This window comes from Mirounga angustirostris, unplaced genomic scaffold, assembly GCF_029215605.1.
Source record: "Mirounga angustirostris isolate CCGP_5_RB_7025 unplaced genomic scaffold, mMirAng1.0.hap1 SCAF_17, whole genome shotgun sequence".
Lineage (NCBI taxonomy): Eukaryota > Metazoa > Chordata > Mammalia > Carnivora > Phocidae > Mirounga > Mirounga angustirostris.
In genome coordinates this window covers 9623718-9643774 of record NW_026991725.1, presented here as the reverse complement: position 1 = coordinate 9643774, position 20057 = coordinate 9623718, and the positions used below count along the sequence as shown (strand labels likewise).

The window sequence follows — 20057 nt, the reverse complement described above, 5'->3', positions numbered from 1 at the left end:
ACCTGGGTGGCTCAGTTGGTTAAGTGTCTGCCTTTGGCTCAGGTCATGATCTCAGGGTCCTGCGATTGAGCCCTGCAGAGGGAAGCCTGCTTCTCCCTCTCCCTCTTCCCGTCTCCTTCCCTGCTCCCCCCTGCTCGTGCTCACAAACACATGCTCTCTCTCTCAAATAAATAAAATCTTAAAAAAAAAAAAAAAGAAACATTTATACAGAAGTTAACAGAAAAATACACTTAATAAAGCAATTGCAGTCACCAAAGGAGAACACATAACATGAAGGAAGCGCTTGGGGAAGAGATGGCCAGACAAGAGGAGAAGATAAAGGAGAGTCAATAAAACTCAGGAAAGAAATAACAGAAAAGAATAAATCATGTCAGAAATGAACTACACCAATAACATAGATGCAAAAAACACTCAACAAAATTTTAGCAAATCAGACTGAGCAATACATAAAAACAGACAATATATCCTGACCAGACAGGATTTATCCCAAGAATATGAGATTGGGGTAGCATTCAAAAAAATCAATCACTGTAATCCATCATATAAATACACTAAAAAAGAACCACATGATCATCTCAATAAATGAAGAAGCATCTGACATTTTTACCAACTTATAATAAATTAATTATAATTAATGATCAATTTAATACACACTCACAGTAAAACTCAACAAACTAGGAAGAGCAGGAACTCTCTCAACCTCCATGAAAAACCTACAGTTAACACTGCACTTAATGGTGAAAGACTGAATGCTTTCCCCCAGAGAATTAAAACAGAACAAAGATGTCCCTTCTTAGCACATGCACTCTACATTTACTGCGGATCCTAGTACAGTCAGCAAGAAAAGAAAAGGCGTAAGACTGAAAAGGAAAAGATAAAACTCTCTAACCACAGACAAAATGATTTATCTATGTAGAAAACTGTAAGGAATCTACAAGAAACCTACCAAAACTAGTAAGGGAATTTAACAAAGTTGCACGATACAAGTTCAACATACAAAAATCAATTCTACTTCTATATACCAGGAAGAAATAAACATTAAAATGAAAAGAATACTACTTACTATACCATCAAAATATGACATACTTAAATCTGACAATAGACAGGAAAGATCTGTACATGAGAAATTATAAAACAGTGCAGAGAGAAGTTAAAGATGACCTAAATAAAAAAAGCAAGCTGATGGATTAGAACTTTGATGTCAATTCTCTCCCAAACTGATCTACACTCTCAATCAAAATCCCAGCAGGTAAAGGACCTAGAATAGCCAAAACAATTTTGAAAAAGAACAAAAATGGAGTTTGTACTATCTGATTTCAAGGCTTACTATGTGAAAACAAAGTTTACTCTGACTCTCTTACTTTACACCATATTTATTTATTTATTTATTTATTTATTTATTTATTTATTAAAGATTTTATTTATTTATTTGAGAGAGAGAGAATGAGAGAGAGCACATGAGAGGGGGGAGGGTCAGAGGGAGAAGCAGACTCCCTGCCGAGCAGGGAGCCCGACGCGGGACTCGATCCAGGGACTCCAGGATCATGACCTGAGCCGAAGGCAGTCGCTCAACCAACTGAGCCACCCAGGCGCCCTACACCATATTTAAAAATTATCTCAAAATGGATTATAAAAGTTAATGTTGGAGCTAAATCTATACCACTTCTATTAAAAAAAAAAAAAAAAAAAAAACAGAAAAAAAGATCTTTGTATCCACAGGCCAAGCAAAGATTTCTTAGAACATAAAGAGCATAAGCAATATAGAACTTTTACTTTTTGAAGGACATTGTTAAGAAAATAAATCCACAGAAAATATTTGCAAGATGTATATCTGACAAAGGCTTTGTATCCACAATATATAAAGAACTTTTACTACTTGATAATAAAACTAAAAAAAGAAAGACCTGAGCAGATACTTCACTAAAGATATAATGGTCAGGGCGCCTGGGTGGCTCAGTTGGTTGGGCGACTGCCTTCGGCTCAGGTCATGATCCTGGAGTCCCTGGATCGAGTCCCGCATCGGGCTCCCTGCTCAGCAGGGAGTCTGCTTCTCCCTCTGGCCCTCCCCCCTCTCATGTACTCTCTCTCTCTCTCTCATTCTCTCTCTCAAATAAATAAATAAAATCTTAAAAAAAAAAAGATATAATGGTCAATACACTGATGAAAAAAATTGCTCAATATCATTAGTCATTAGGGAAATGCAAATTAAAATGAGAAATAAATTAAAATGCAAGTCACTATAAACTCTTAAGAATGGCTAAAATTGGTAAATAGCTGGAAATAGAACTAGTCTGACAAAAGGAAACACAGACTTTCTAGATAAGTGATTTCTAATGTGCCAAACTTTCAATCTAAGGTATAAAAGTTATTTCCAAATGCTCAGAAATAAGTAAGACAATCACTGATATAAGTTGTCACTGATAAATTTTATTAAATCTGCTTTAAGGGTCCAATTACTACTTTGCTGGAAACAAGTTTGATTATCTTGTATTTATGAATGGACCTGCCATCAAAGTCTAGCAGGCAGTTTCCTGAACCACGATATTTAATAAAAAACAGTGATGTTTCAGAACCATAGAAAATCAACATTTACATCTTCATGCTCCCTTCCTTAATAAGGCAAAGAATTCATTGCTAAAAGCAGACTGCCTGCCTACATTATTTAGCTAACAGGTATACTATGTTTCAAATTTTTGACATCAACCAAAATATGTTCATTTTTCCCAACAAAATGTGGGCTTTGGAGACTCATTTGTTTTGTTCACTACTCTAGCCCCAGTACCTAGAAATGTTTGGCACATAGATGCTAAACAATTATTTGTTGAATGAATAAATGGAGTTTAAAACTTTTTTTTTTTTTTTAAATAAATGGTTTATTAAAAACTTTCTAGTCCTAGAATCCTTTAAGAAGGCAGTAAGCAAATTCTGGTTTTTCTATATGGATGAGTTTCCCAACAAAATTCCCTAGGGCCTCCAGAGTGGAAGCTGACAAGTGAATAGACATGCAAGACCAGCTCTCACTCTACACCCAACATCTTCCAACATGAGAGCTTTGAATGCATTGTTAAAAATGGAACACTGGCTTGTTGTACACAAGGCACAAGTTTCATGACTGAGCTGAGGACTCAGACGTCTTACCTATTCTTGTTAAACTGGATTGCAAAGTCTGTCATGTGCTGCAGAGCTTTGTTGGTGAAGTTCATTTCCATATAGATGTGCCCCTGGCGGTGAGTAAATGTTCCGGAAATCTCCAAGCCTTTAGCTTTTACTGCAGGCAGCCAGACCTAAAAGACAGTACAGAGCCCAATGGAACTACACAAGATTTATCTCAATGCTATTTGTTTTGAATATATAAAGATGAAATTAAGATTTCGCTTCTTTAGGCAATTATGGTGATTTTTATACTATAAATATCAAGTCAGATGCAAAAGGCTCTGGATATTCTCTGAATTTTGAGATTGTTCTCTATTGAAGAACCAAACCAAACCAAACCCACACAAAAACAGTCTATGAATAACCCGGCTAGTTCTCCATCTTCTGTTCAACTTGGTCATTTTACTGCTTGATTACTGCTACCAAAAGTATATACAAGAAAAAGAGAAATTCCAATGAGTATAATTTGTTTTTGTTTTTTTTTATTAGCACCTTTGGTAAAAGGCTTAAAAGGGAAGGAACTGAATCTACTAATGAAAATAGCATGTCTGTATCTTTGAAGACTTTTTTTTTTTTAATCACCACTAAAACCATTATCATTAATCTTAAAGGCAAGGACCATGTCTTACATATGTTGTTAATTCTTGCTATAGTTTTGGGTAAATAGTACTTAGATGTGGCTTAAGTACTTTGAATGCCTATCTTCTCTATATAATCCATTACCCATCCCTGGCCCTAGAACCTGTGATAATCCTGACAATAAGAGTTAATTAAAAAAAAAAAAAAAATCAGGGGCCACCTGGGTGGCTCAGTCAGTGAAGTGTCTGACTCTTGATTTTTGGCGCAGGTCATGATCTCAGGGTCATGAGATCAAGCCCTGCGTTGGGCTCTGAGCTTAGCAGGGAGTCTGCTTGAGATCCTCTCCCTCTCCCCTGCTCCTCCCCCTGCTCTCGCTCGCTCTCTAAAAATAAATCAATCTTAAAAAAACAAAAAAACCCCCAGGAAATTCATGAACTGTTCTGACCATCTAAGACACAATACCGAAGCATCGGTGGGTGGTTGAATAAACATAAAAACATATTCAGCCACGCTAAAGACCAAAAAGGAAAGGAAGGAAGAAAATGAAATCAAACAACCATAAGATATTTTTCATCTATCAGAGGGTCAAAAATCCTAAAAGTCAATAATACTCAATAGAGAATTTAAGCAATCCGGCACTCTGTACTGTGTTGCTGGGAATATAATGTGATGTCACCTTTGGAAGTGGAGAATGTCTATTTTAAAATGTTTAAATGATTGGGGCACCTGGGTGGCTCAGTCGTTAGGCATCTGCCTTCGGCTCAGGTCATGATCCCAGGGTCCTGGGATCGAGCCCCGCATCGGGCTCCCTGCTCCGCGGGAAGCCTGCTTCTCCCTCTCCCACTCCCCCTGCTTGTGTTCCCTCTCTTGCTGTGTCTCTCTCTGTCAAATAAATAAAATCTTTAAAAAAAAAAAATGTTCAAATGATCAAGCACACTGCAGGTTTACCCTATAGCTATATTTACAAAAGTATACCAGGATAAAAAAATATATGTATACCAGGGTATACATATGTAAAGATGTTCACTGCAACACTGTAATAACAAAAAGTGGGGAGGGGGGTGGTAGGACCAAGCAAATAACCTGTATGTCTATCAACAGGAGAATGATTAAATAAGTTGTGGCACATCAATACAGTGGATACAGACATTCAAAATAATATGGTAGAGAAAAAACTAGATGCAAAACAGTATATTCCCCTGACATAGTTCTGTTAAAGAACACAGATATATAGGTATATGCATAATTCTTTTCTTCCGGTAAGACACACAAGAAAGTTAATAGTGGCTACCTATGGGAAAGTGAGGACAGATAAACTTAATTTTCCATCTGTCATTTCTACGTTACTTAAATTTGTCATTTGTACATATTACTTTAATATTAGTAAACAAATGCATTAGATAATCTTTTAACCAATAATTAAAAGTCTGTGGGATAATATCCAACACAGAAACCTCACAACCAAGTTACTGTATTGTGCCAAAATATTATGGCTCAGTTTTAAATCCTATTTTTGGTTACTCTATTCAGCAGCTGTGTAGACAAAGTTATGACCCCTGGAATGGACAACTGGTCTACAACTCTAACAGGGATCCTCCAGAGTCAGATGAACAGGCAGAGAATTCAGGAAACGAACAGGCATATTGTCCCCCAGAAAGGCACAATTACAAGAAACTGGGCCTAGCCTGGATGGCACTATTCCCAAAGGCTGAAATAAGCTTCACTTACAGCAGTTTCCACCTTTGAAATTCAGTCTGAGCAGGACATTAAGCAAGGCTGAGACTAGAAAAGCACCAATGACGGAAACCTAAATCAGAACTCTAAAAACGTACACTAAAATCCATGAAAGCCAAATGTGAGCATCAGCACTCTAGAATCCACATGTAATACCAATAGGGAATGGAAGGAAAGAGAAGTAAAAATGTTATTCCTCTATACTATACCCTGCCCCCACCCCCTTCACGGTTGCATCAACTGGGTTTACACTAGATTGACTTCAGTGCTGACAAACCAGACAATATTTCTAAACACAAATATTTAATATTTCCAATTTTAAGTCTAATTATAGAAATAGCTAATGAAGATGCTATGGTGCTTCTCGTATTGCTAAATTTCAGGCTACTTTTCATCTTCCTCTTAAATTCTTTAGGACAAGGGCCCAAACCTTGGACTTACTATCAGTGGAAATAACAAAAAATATTAAGTAATTCAGGTATTGTTCATTAAGAAAATATCACTTTACTTACAGCCTTAGGAGCCACATATCCACCAGGTGCCATGCCTATTCCCGTGGAGAGTTCAAACAGGTCATTCAGACCACTGCTGACCACAGCAGGAGTAGGTGAAGGAGCAAAGGTTGCAGGCACTGATGAGGGGATGAAGGATTGTCCCACCTGTAGGGAAAAAGGGAAGGGGGGTGGGGAAACCAGGAAAAACAGATTAATAGCCCTTAACATGTTGCTCTATATTTTAGTAGTATTGATAAAACAGTAAGGACACACCATAATTACAATATTCTTGGAGCTGAATTAGTATATTCTTTGTCCTCTTAATCATCACAGTTATTTTTTCATCATTGATAATATACAGACACTCTTTAGAAGTTCTATCAGAGAGTAATCAGTAGGACCAGGAACATAGTGATCCAAGATCTTTTCTGTTTGTTTCCAATTTTAGCTTCCATGATTCTGTGCAAAAGGCCTACATGTACCCTAACGAAGGGGGAGTCTGTTTCTATAGAAAGAAGAAGCATCCAACTTAGAAAGCAGTTCTATTTCCACTTGGGTGCAGACAAGTCTTACTTTCCCATTTAGGCATAAATATCTAGTAGGAAACTCTCCTGGGGGGAGATGGATATTCATACCCCACCCCAAACTCCGTCACTTACGAGGAGAGTCTCCCTCTGAGTCCGCTGACTCTCTCAAGTTCTTTGTAGATGACACTAGAGAATAAGAGCATTCTCCAGTCAAGATGGGAGGTTCCATTTCCTTTAGCTCTTTAATGTCAGGAAGACAAAGAACTCTGTACACACCAGAGCGCCAATCCCTAAAGATGTCCCTATACCACATGTGGTGTATGCCTCCGAAGAATCCAAGTAACCCTATACTACTTTCTACTCTTCATTTACTGCTATAGAGGTTTTGGTGTACAACACTAGACAGCAGCGGTGACTGGTCTGAGAATGTGTGCATAGGAAAGGCATCAAACAGGGGGCAGCGCATCCCATGGTGAAAAAAACGGATGGCACTTACTGCCGGACTTCCTCCAATGCCCCCGCCAAGGTCACTGCCAAGCTGAAAGAGAGAAAGGAGAGAGAGGAGAGAGAGGTAGAGTTCATTTAGCTAAGTACTAGATGCCCATATAGAATCTGTAAATTGCTCTACCAAGTTGCTGGGAATACATGCTGTTCAACTTGACTCCCAAAGCTTAAAGAAATTCTAGATTGCAAAGAAACATGTCCTAGGGGAATCGAGTAGTGGTACTGATGGTGTGTGGGAGTTCTGAGAAAACTTGGAAAGAAGATGGAGCTGGGACATCTCAGGGATGTTTCAGATCCAATCTTCTCACTGGGGTACATAGGCACAAACCTAACCGGATTTAAGGAATTTACATATTCCAAGAAGCTCTATCAACAAGCAGTAATGTCTTGAAAGTGTTTTATTTTTCCCCTAAAAAGAAATTTAAGGGAGAAAAAAAAGAAAAGCAAAGAAAATCTAAAATGTGCTTTGATCTACAAAACCTGCTGTCCCACTGAGAAGGTGGGAACCAAACCAGTATTGAGCAATTTCAAGCTTCAAAAATTACAGGTGGAAAGAGTGATTTTTAGAATTTAGAACTTTCCTAAGAAAGAAAACAGCTGGGAGAGGTCAAGACACCCTACCCGGGGAGGAAGTAGGAAGGCATGCAATGCTTCAAATCTCTTTCACAGTCGATAGTACTAAGGAGAAATGCTGTGATTTATCTGGAGATCATGTAAAAGGATGCTAACTATTGGAGAATTAGATGGACTTAATTAGCTAGGTGACAGGAAAATCATTCCACATAGTCTTAATCTGGCCTTTTCCCCCATCAGGGCTCTGATATAATTCATCCCGAAGTCAGGCTTCCATGACAAAAGCATTAAAGAAGAACTGAAGCTGAAAATAGCTGGCATGAAGAAACAGAAGACACACATACACACAACTAACAGTGCTGTGCATTTGTCTCTTCCCTAGTTCTCACTGTGCATCTGAAATTCCTCTTTGAATCACCAAATGCCTGTCTGCTCTACAAACACTGTTTCCTTTATTATCTGTCATTTAGTGGTAGAAACTTGGGAATCTTTGTGCTGTGGTTATGTTAAAAAGCAAAACTGTACCGGTTTTCAGGATTTGAGAAAGAGGATTTATCTTCTCAGTGAAAAAAATACATGAAACAGGGTTGCCAAATTCTAAAAAATAATCTATCCTGAAAAACAGTGAGACCTATGACAAAATCCTATTTCCACCATGACAGGAAATGGGCTGGGCAGGTGCTTCATAACTAGCATTAATAAGCATTCTCTGCTCTAAGTTACAGAGCACTCCAAACCTTGAAGAGCCGTTTCTAGAACCTGGTTCTTGAAGATTACTTCATGGTTGAAAATAAGCCAAAAATCACATGTGTAAATAAATAAAAAGGTCACCACAACGAAGAATTCAAACAACTGGAAAAGTCTGAAAGCAAGTAGAAAAGATATCACACATCTGCTTTCTCTCTGGTTCTGCAATAGCACACATCTGAAAACCACCTTTTATTCAAACACTTATATAACATCATTTGGATACAAGGCACTATGGTGAATGTAAAGATGCCAAGCAATGAGTGGAATACATAGATGAATAAGACCCAGACTTTGCAAACTGGCGGGAGAAATAAAACATGAATGCAAACCACACAGAATATTCTAAAGCAAAAAAAAAAAAAAGAGAGAGAGAGAGAAGAGAGAAATACTGAAGGGAAGAGCCTCCTTTTGGCTGAAGAATAATGAAAAGCTTCAAAGAGGTGGTAGTGTGGGATTATAAAAGCAAAAAGGGGGAGGTTATTTCTCAAACAGCATGCACAAACACTGTAAAAAACATGAATAAAAGCAAGATCAAGAAGAAGGAGTAGTCCAATTAGACTGAGTACAGGGTAGATATGTGTTTAAAAAAAAAAGTCACAGAAAATAAGTTTGCAAAGGCAGGCTGATTATGGGAGGTCTTTAATTTTTTAATTTCTCCTTCATAAAACCTTAGAAGGTTTCATAGAATAAGAGTACTAATAACTACTACAGTTGTGTTCTATCAACCTTAGATACACACAATAAATCAACCACCTGTGTGTGTATACTGGGGGGCATTTAAAAAAAATACTGATGCTGGAGTCTCACTCCCAGAGGTAGTGATTTAATTGTTCTGGGGTGAGCCTGGGCATCAGAATTTTGAAAAGCTCTCCCAGTGATTCTAACGTATAGACAAGGTGGAAAACCAATGCCTTAGATAATGTTTGGAATCAGAAAAGATTTACCTGTTTGAAAATGACTCTGGAGCTAAATCCTGAATAAAAAGAAAGCTAGACCTTGAGGAGGAGGAGAAGAAAAACAAAAAAAAAAACCCTTAATAACAAAGGGGAGGATGCACAATGTCTCATTTGTCCTGATGCTTTGATCTGCTTTGACTTTCTAATGGGCTTACCTCTTCTTCCCCTCAACCATTCTTCTCCCTTCTGGCCAGGCTTACAATCCAAGCTTAAAAGAGATGGAATTCTTTATGGACCTGATTGGCACTCAGTGGAAAGAAAAAAAAAAAAAACCACACTGGAAGAGAAACGACAGTTTTATCCTATACGCTAAATTCTATAAAAGGCATTGAGAAAAGGCACTCACTGGTGGTATTATTTCCAAAGGAAATAAAGCCCATGTATAACCCTTATTTTCTTAGATTTCATTCTTGTTATCTTTGAGTATTATATGAACATTATCTTAGCTGGATAAGATCTGAATGTACTCTCCCCACCATGCTGCTTGTCAATTTTATTCAAAAACACGAAAGAAACTGAAAAGCAACCCAGTAGTCCCATGTTTATGTTCAGTATATCAGATACCACTCAGTTTCAACACAGAATCAAGAACTCTGATCTTAAGAGACAGGATCCAAAGGGTATTAAGAGACACGTAGCCAAAAGTATAAAGGTTCACCTAACTGTGCTGTTATGTCCATATAGCAAAGGGAAAGGACAATTTCAATACATGTTTTCTACCTAGCAAAACTATAACTTATTATTCAGACTTTATTCAGCATCTTTCCTTTGACTGAAGAAGTTCCTGAGGGAGGTTATCATCCTCCTCTCAGAAAATATGACAAGGGTGATAGCACAGTGATGGGCAAGAGTGACTGATAAAGAGATGTCAGCATGGATGGGAGCCAGTTACCCAGGGAGTGGCCTCTCCTGTCCACAGTAACAAGCAGGATGATGCAGACAGTAATCAAGAAAAAGAAAGAAGAAAGCTGGAAGGCTGAATAAAACACAGAAAAGTTCTCATGTTGGCCTGAGCTAGCCATTAACCATGTTAGTTCAGTTGTTGGTATTATCTAGAGTCAGACAAGATTCATCTGCCTGGTCATACTTATCAGGTAGTGTACAGTATCAGCCAAATGAGAACTTGTAAAAATCCGATGATATCTGTTATCCAGTGAGCTGGTGGGAGCTGAGTGAAAAGGGAGTAAAAGGGCTAGGTGTGCAGGGCACGGCTTTAAATCTCCATCTTAGGTGTCTAGCTACCATGTTTTAAGTGAAATTTCTCTGCTTCTGTCTAGAGTTACTACCTTTTTCATCTGATGCTTTTCAGAATGGATTTAATTAAAGGGAGTCTAAAGGAATGCTTCCGGTCATATAGCTTACCGACAGCTCTATTATTCAGAAGCCAAAATAGAATGACGTAAAAATAGTATACAGCAATTCCCATCAAACAATGGAATTTAGACCAAAATCCTACTGGGGTCAAAAACATCAGTCTGTGCTTTTCCTATTAGGGAGTTTTAGATTTTAGAAGGCACACACCATATCCTAGGTAAAAGTGTAATTTTCAGTTCTTTGGCTACAAACATTAATTTGATCTTCAAAAAGCTATTCAGAAAAGCATCATAAAATATAACTAATTAAATTGGTGAAAAGAATCTGTAACCATGCAAAAGCTATTAAACTGATGGCTAAGGATGGACTTGCTATTGAATAGCATGAGTTGAGATCATAAAAAATCATCCAAAGACACCTTGGCCTGATAGAAAAAAAGGCTTGTATCAACAGAAAAGTAGGGGGATATAACAGAATACTTCCTAAGATGGGACAGGGAAAGAATGTGTCATTACCGGTCTCTTAGGTCCAACACAACCCCATGAGGAGTATAGTACAAATCCACAGGAGAAGCTCTGCATCCTGTTTCATTTTCTTTTGCAATACTTACTACCCTACTCGATAGTTGTCATCTCACTTTCCCCTACTAGAACATAAGCTTGCAAGGACTAGTCACAACTATATTCCCAGTACACAGAATAAAGTCTGATATAGAACCAGCACTCAGTGAATGAATGTCCTATTAACCATATAAGCAGGCCTATTGGCAATATTACTTCTTGGGGAGACAATTTTGAAATGGATAATTTTATTGGAGAAAATTACCACAAAATGGACAGAAGGCTGACGAAACGTTTTTATCAACTGGCCTAGTGCATCCTATCGGCATCGACATTTCCAACATACAGAATAGAACCAATTAGGGAAAAAAGGACCCAGCCCCCATCCCAAGGCCAAAGTCCTTTCTAGAGAGGAAATGTATTATTGTCTGAACAGTTTTGACGGCAAGTTTTCAGCAGAAGAATGCCCTGTGCGTCATTTATTGGCTCTGAAAACACTAGTGTTTTGTATCACAGCTCACTGCCAAATAGATGAGAAGATATGATGTTATGGCTCTGCTTACAAGAGGATAAGATGAACAATCTTGTTCCTTTTGCTGCAAGACAGATGTATGAACTTATCCAGTCCCTCTTTTCACAAATGAATACACTTCTAGCCTTTCTCAAACATTCATATGCCTCCTAATGGCAAGCCAGCCCAAACTCATATACCCAGAGCACCCGGGAGGTACAGTGAGAAGAGGCACAGGGCAAACAAGCTTTGTGTTCTGGCTTAAGCATTCATGCAATTTTACATTCTAAGCCTTAACACAGCAGTGTTTAGTCGTTTACTTTCTTTGCCATCAAGTTAAGAATGACACTGCAAGAAGGATGAGCCACATTTATTCTGCAGCTACAAAGGCCTCCTGCACTCTGCTGTGTACTCCAGACACCGTGTACCCCTGTCTGAGAAGGACCAAAGTGAGACTGGACTCTATTCTAGAAGATGACAATAACAAACAAACTGGAGGAATCTCAGGAGAGTCTTGGGTTCAAATCTTGACTCTGAGACTTACTTGCTATGCCACCTTCAGTTTTCTGTGAAATGGGGCCCAATTTCCTTGCAGAATTATTTTGGGAATTAAAAATTATAAAAGTTCTAAGCACAGGAAACTGGAACAGCAACAGAAACTCAGTATTGGGTAATTATTCCCCAAAACTGCCTAATAAAAAGACAGTGGTTACAAAAACCACACTGAAGAATTTACCAGGCAAAACTGGGCTATAATTCACAAAGATTTTCTCCACAACACCACCAACTCTAAAACTTAAGCTCTTTAATCACTGCAAATCTTTTCCAGAGGAAGAAATAGGAAGATGCAAAACGAGTATGTAGTAGTTTAGTCCTGTGGGCTAAAAAAACTAAAATTATCACTAAAATAGTACCTGACTTAAAATTTCTGAAAAGTAAAAATAAAAATCTGTAAGAAACAGGGTGGGAGGGCACACTTATCATGATGAACACTGAGAAATGTAGAGAATTGCTGGATCACTACATTGTACACCTGACATTAACACTGTACATTAATTATACTGAGAAAAAAAAGAGAGTGGGAGGATCTGAAAAACATACACTGCATTTAGGAAAAGGCAATTTTTCCTCTAGCCCACACTATTCCAGCTGGGCACACTGCAAGGACATTTCTCTGGCTAGAAAACCTCTGTCAGCAAAGAGAAAGGGCACTCTGGATAATGCTTCCTTTCCGGTCTTGATGTACAATAGCACCATTTATCTAAATAAAATAATGCACAGCACCTTGGATGAACAAAAGGCTGTAATTTACCCAAGGCCTCTGCTGACAGTCTGAAAGTAAAGGTGACAAAAAGTGTCAAGATTCAATTATTAACTTTAGTGAATCTCACAGATGTCAGACTTACCAGCAAACGGTGTATCTTTACATGTATGTAGGAGTCATACACACGGGCCTCAGGTCACCTCCCACACTACACCAAACCAGGATTTGCACTGTCAGAAAAGTCACACTACCCAGAATGAGCACTTTCTTAGATTCCATATCAGAGGCATCAAAAGACCCATACAAGATTTCTGAAACTAAGAAACAAAAAGACTCAAGCAACTTTCGTAAGCCCACATTTAGATAGTATACTATCCTGCTTTACATGTAGAACACATCAACCATGTAAGTTTCACTATAATTCAAACCACATCAAGGGGACAGTTAAGTTTATAGTAACAGAAGGAAGAAACTATCCAGAGTTCAAGCAAAAGAGAATACACTAAGGCAGGCAGAAACTAAAAATAGGGGTATCTCAGTAAGGAGATTGAAAAGAATATGGAGAAAATCCATTTTGATTTGGGTCCTGTGATGAAAAAGCATTCCATTTTTAAAATCTGAAGCTCTGCCTAAATCAATGATTTTCAAAGGTGCCTGTCTCCAAAATAAATAAGAATCAAGTAGGAGGCATGGAGTACGTGTGTGTTTTCTTTACATCACAGCAATATCCCCACTCACTCTTTTTTTGGTTTAAAAATCACAGCTGTTATGAGTCACTATTATTGATGGAAGAAGGCTGGGGTCTTCAGGTATGTTGTGGCAAATAATGATGATAAAGCAAATAAATAAATAGATAAGTACTTCCTTAATGACAATTCTAGAAAAAGCCTCCATTTACTAAATCTCAAAATTTTACAAGTACAACAATGAAAGAAGGTAAACAAGATCTAATGGAAGGATCACCAGAATATGAAGAGAAGAAAAATTATACTCTAGTGAATTTGCAAGTTTTAAGACAAAAGTACAGAGGGGCACCGGGGTGGCTCAGTTGGTTAAGCGTCCAACTCTTGATTTTGATTTTGGCTCAGGTCATGATCTCACAACTGTGAGATTGAGCCCCACATTGGGCTCTGCACTGAGCACTAAGCCTGCTTAGGATTCTCTCTCTCCCTCTGCCTCTGCCCCTCTTCCCCACCCTGTGTGCATACTCTCTCTCTTTAAAAAAAAAAAAAGAAGAAGAAGAAGAGAAAAACAGGTGACAATCTAAAATACAAAAACAATTTTCAGTCTCCAATTATACAAAGTGAGCAAAGGTAAAAAGAACCCCGGGACTGAGCAACGACATCTAAATTGGTTAAATTCAACTTCTGGCCAATTTCTGGTAGGCTGGACTACCTAACTGCAAAATACAGTAAAAATGTCCTGGGGAGAAGGGGAAGGAACAGAGGTAAAGTCAGAGAGGTCTGTTTTTGTAGGCAGTAGTGAAGAGGCTTACCAGAGTATAATTCTTCAGTAGAAATCATTGTCTTGACTTAGAGATCAATTTTTAACATGTCTACCTAACTCCATTTGGAACTTCCTTCGGTTCTGAACCTTGGATGCAAAATTAAAGTAACCTGGGTATCTTTCTAAAATATCAATGTCTAGGTCCTGTCTCCCAGAAATTCTGTTTAAATGCTCTAGGATTGGGCCCAAACACTGACAGTTTTTCATTGTTTGTTTGTTTTTAAGATTTATTTGAGAGAGAGAGAGAGTGTGTGAGTACACGAGCGGGGATAGGGGCAGGGGGAGAGGGAGAGAATCTCAAGCCGACTCCCCACTGAGTGCAGAGCCCAGATGGGGGGACCACCTCATGACCCTGTGATCTCGACTGGAGCCGAAACCAAGAGTCAGACGCTTCACCAACTAAGCCACCCAGGTGCCCTGACAGTTTTTTTTGTTTTGTTTTTTTAAATATGGTACTAATGTGGGACTAACTATGCAGCTGGAATTGAGAACCCCAAAAGCTTAAATAAAAGGAGCTGCCATATTTCATTAGCGGCACACCACTGACCCCTATGGGTAGGGTTCCCTTTGACAGCAATAATAAAAGCAGCAGAAACCATATATAGGCCTTGCTGTCCACCCTTCTGAAGCGAACACTAAGGTAACCTTGAGTGCTCCTTGCCAGGTGAACACATAACTCTAAACCAGGCCAAATTTTACATGGTCTGGGTGAAAAGCTACCACTCCCAGCAACACTATTCTTCCTAGAGAGTAAAAGAAGGACCTTTCCTTCTTTTATTATTATCCAAAAATAATTTCAGGAGTTTCTTGGCTTTCCCTCAATTTGGGGTAGAGGAGGAGCCCTCTTTCCAGGAGTGTGTTTACTGCTGAAGTCAAGACAAAAAGGCATCCGAGTTTACCAACAGCTATGATTCAAGCACCAAACTGAAGTGGTTCACAGTGGTCCCAGAAATTCTATGGTTTTATGCAAAATATGGCCCATGAAGCTGGGAGCTTGTTAGAAATGCAGACTCCTTGGTTTCATCTCAGACCAACTAAATCAGAATCTGCCTTATACAAGATCTCTAGAAGATAGATAGGATTTATATAGATTTACATTATAGTTTGAGAAGCACTGCTGTAAGGAAAAGATTCAAGAAACAGCACTATCTATATAGATTAAGTAAAAACTCTGAGGACTATTTCCCTCTTTAAATTAGATAATTTACAAAACAACAATAAAAGCATTTTAAAATGGCACAGTCTAGAGCTGCCTTGGAAACTCACCTTCCACACAGCCAGATTTAGGCCTTCCTTGTGATGTTCTCTTAAAAGGATCTTAGTTCTCTGAGTGAATATATATTTAACCCCATATAGATCCAAAGCAAAAAGGGCTTTTACTCATTTTGATTTCTGAGATATATTTATATCACAGAATAAGCTGAAACCTGCATGATTTCTAGGGCTATGACACCAAGTATACCATTTTGAATCCTGAAGTCAGGAAGAGGTAACATACAGAGTTACACAGAAACATTGCTGGGCCTCCATAGCAAAGCCTGTATAATATTTACAAATTCAAATGGGAAAACAACGTACTCTCCACCCCAAAAAGAGCATCCTTTACAAAAAAAAGAAAGAAAAAGGCCCACGTGTAACTCTGGCTACTACAACCTAAAAATGTAACATTTTTTTTCCTACTTGAAGTAATACTTGTGTGAATTTTAACAGATGAATGGATAGCTAAACAAAATATAAGGAGAAAACTCATGGGCATTAAGGGCCAGCAACAGCTAATACAAAGCCACACAGAAATACCATGTCCCTTTCCTTCCATGCTAAAGTGGATCAAGAAGCAAGAGCACAAAATCCTAGGCCAGACAACATTAAAATATAGGGCCTCTTTCTTCCCTCCATCCTTCAAGCTTAATTTCTTTGTCATTCTTAGGTTCAATGAGCCCATCATTTTGTCAGCCACCAGGTAAATTAACGAATAGGGTTGTTAAGGCATAAACTTGAGCTGAGGAGGATATAACACTTAACTTGTGGGTGATGTGTCAACAAGAACAGGAAGAACGATTTCAAAGGCTATGTGGAGTTTCTGCGAGAATCTGTTAATATGTCAGTATTACTGAAAGACTCCACAGACCCTTCTGAGTCTACAGGGAGGCTACGCAGCCATGCAGAATGATCATATGAAGAAACTATTCTTATATAATCGGTCAAATCCACTCATTAAAGATATGAATATGAAAATCAAATGCTTACATTCCCAAGAAAGATAATAAGGAGTGCTACTGGCACTATGAGCTGGTGTCTAGAGCTTGGTCAGTGTACAGACTCTGAAAGCAGTGACTTTCCATGAGTAAAATGCATAACCCACAGAGATATGACTGTAGCCCTATTTTCTTAGACCCTCTGCCAGCCAAGAATTAAATGTACCTGTACTGGCTGGCATAAATCCCAGACATAATGCTGCTCATAAGGTAGAAGAGAAAATGCTGGTGTGTGTAGCAGAAAGTGAGGCTGTTTAGTTTATGTAATCTCTGAGAACATATATTTTTGTATCTATGGCATGTCTTCCGATTTCTGATGTTGGGAAGTAAGTTTGTTGGGCATCTTTGCAGACAAACATGTACAAGTGTCTAGCTAAAAGAGCCCCTCTAATTCCACCACAACTAAAAACCTGGTTTGTAGAGAGCCATGTGATGTCACACACACACATATATATATAACTTACATATAAGTTACTTTTCTGGTCTTCTCTACACAGATGGAAGGTCATCCTTAATATTTCTCATTTATCTTGTACCTCAACAAAGGTACACTGGTGGCACATATTCACAGATACTCTGGACTTTGGAGCCTTTTCTTATTAGAATCCTGGAAGCTAATTAAATTGGAAGTATGGGTGGGAGGAAGAAGGGGGGCAAAAAGAACCAATCAAGCAGTACTCCCCAACTGTAATAAAGGTACATTTTTTACACAAATGGCTCAAATGGCTGCCTCAAAACCTCTCAGAATTGGGGCATAAACCAATAAAATATTAAAAAGGCAAAGGTTTGAAAGCCTCAAGATAGGATGATCTCTATGAGGTCATTTAAATGCTGTTCAGGAAAAAAGGAATTACAGGGGCTATCCAGAGTTAAGAAGCACGAGTACTAAGCTCTGGAAAGGATACCAAATATTAAGATTGCTGAACAATAGGTTGGCTAAATATCAAAAGTTCTGTTTAGAGGCAGGACAACAAAACAATCCCGCACAGTTGTAAACATGCCCCATAACAATTAATTGACAATATCAATTAATACTATGAAGACAAAAAATCCTGTCCTTTATCAAAGGACATTGCTCTGCTCATCAAGGAAAGGCCTAGTTCTAAAAAGCTGAATAATCTAAAGCTCTTTAGCATATCAAAAATTTCAAATAACCAGAAGAAAGAAGGAAGAAAGATACTTACCAGACTATCTAGTCCTCCTCCCAAGAGATCCACTGCTCCCATCTGCATGGAGGACACCTGTGGCACATTGACTGGGGGACCGAGGTCAAGGTTTAAGAGGTCTCCTAGAAGGTCACCTTGGGAGGGGATAACCTGAGGCTGTTCCAGGGTCGTGGCTGTGGTGGTGCCAACAGGGCTGTCACCTGCATCAGTGCTGCAGTCACACGCACGCACGCACAGGGGAAAAGAGAAAAGTCAGTTTCACCCAGGACGTAATAACAAGGCACAAGTGAATGTCAGATCTATAAAACACAGGAGGAGGAAAAAAACAAACAAAAAACAAAAATATAAAACTTATTTTTTTTTGCAGTATTATTTTTTTTAAGATTTTATTTTTACATAATCTCTACACCCACTGTGGGGCTCGAACTCACAACACCGAGATCAAGAGTTGCACGCTCTACTGACTGAGCCAGCCAGGTGCCCCCAAAATCAGCAATTCTTATTTTTATCAAAATATAGTTGCTAAGCTCTTTCTCGACTCCATCTTCACGGTAGTGGCTGCGGTGCCCGCAGCTTAGTCGCCAACATACAGCTCTTTGTCCGTGCCCAGGAACTACACACCCTCGAGGTGACTGGCCAGGAGATGGTCGCCCAGATCAAGGCTCATGTAGCCTCCCTGGAGGGCATCGCTCCAGTAGATCAAGTCGTGCTCCTGGCAGGCACGCCCCTGGAGGATGAGGCTACCCTAGGTCAGTGTGGAGTGGAGGCTCTGACCATCCTGGAAGTAGCCAGCCGCATGCTTGGAGGTAAGGTCCATGGTTCTCTGGCCCGTGCTGGGCTCCCAAGGTGGCCAAACAGGAGAAAAAGAAGACAGGCCGAGCCAAGTGGCGGATGCAGTACAACCAGCACTTTGTCAACGTCGTGCCCACTTTTGGCAAGAAGGGCCCCAATGCCAACTCTTAAGTAAACTGTAATTCTGACTCTCCCCAATAAAGCCACTTAGTTCAGTAAAAAAATAAATATATATATAGTTGCTAAAATGAAAATAAATGTATACTATATAACCTTAGCAGTCAAGCAATTTCAACTGAGCACCTACACTATAATGGAGCATGATAATGAGAACCTTCGAGCCATATTTTTTAAAAAGGAAAGCTATTTCCTGTCCTCAAATAACTTAAACAACAACAAAAAGCTGCATTTACAAAATGACTGCAAAGCACATTCACTGTGTAATAGCAGAAATGAGCACTGTATGAGCATCTGCACAATGACAGGATACAGCTAAGAAACAAAACAAGCCAGGTAGGGCTGATTCTAAAAGCTTCTGAGAATGGTTTTATGACTAGATTTTGAAGAACAGCACAGCTGTGAGGAACTACCAGGGAGAGACTTATCTTAAAGGAATGGATGGTTTGTGCAAAGGCACAGAAATGAACAATCTGACATTAGGGGTGGTAAAAAAATTTTATTGGCAGGAGCAGAAACTGGGATTAAGATTTTGGGAAAGAGAAGATGAGGGAGATAAAACTGAAAACTAGCCTGGGAAGTTAATTTTTTTGATAGGCAATGCAGAATCACTTTGATTTGTTGAACGAAGAACTAAAAGTAACATTACAGAAACATTACTCTAGCAGCTGTGTGTCAAATGGACTGAAGTTGGAAGAATCAGTGTGAGATCAGCAAACACTAATCTAAACAGCTACTGCCACCATACATAAAAACAAAGTGGTGAGTTCCATGAGATAATAGATGTTGCTGGGTCAACTGGATAGCTGTGTGAGGGAAAAAATGAGCCTTGACTCTTGTACCTCACAAAATAAAAATTAAAGAGACAACGCCAACATAAATGTGAAGGGGAAAATCTAGGAGAGTCCCTTGATGGCCTTGGAGTAGACAAAAGTTTCTACAGAAAACACTAAGTATAAAAGAAAAAAAAGGATGATCTGGACTTCACTAAAACTGAGAGCATCTCTTCTTCAAATAACACCATCTAGAGAGAACAAGAGAAAGTATGTTCCACAGACTACAAAAAAAGATGCTCACAACACATGTATCTGACAAGACATGTACTGAAATCACATAAAAGATTCCTATAAATCATTCAATTATTATATAAAGAATTCCTAAAATTGACAAGAGAACTCATTAAAAAAATAAGGAGAAGATCAGGCATATCACAAAGGAGGATCTACTAGCAGTCTGTATACA

At 38.8% G+C, this 20057-nt stretch overlaps 1 protein-coding gene and 1 pseudogene across 4 annotated transcripts in view; one reads left to right on the top strand and one right to left on the bottom strand.

Moving 5' to 3' along the window:
* Positions 1–20057, bottom strand: part of AP2B1 (adaptor related protein complex 2 subunit beta 1) — a 128118-nt gene that overhangs the window by 38103 nt on the left and 69958 nt on the right. For 3 of the 4 annotated variants that reach the window (XM_064582727.1, XM_064582730.1, XM_064582728.1), the window contains exons 14-17: positions 17865–18057; positions 6984–7025; positions 5979–6125; positions 3139–3284 (exon numbers count right to left, since the gene is read on the bottom strand). In XM_064582727.1, coding sequence (XP_064438797.1) covers positions 3139–3284; positions 5979–6125; positions 6984–7025; positions 17865–18057 — 528 coding nt within the window. The remainder of the gene's footprint in view (positions 1–3138; positions 3285–5978; positions 6126–6983; positions 7026–17864; positions 18058–20057) is intronic. The other variant, XM_064582729.1, reaches the window with a different exon arrangement.
* Positions 18373–18809, top strand: LOC129046265 (ubiquitin-like protein FUBI; annotated as a pseudogene).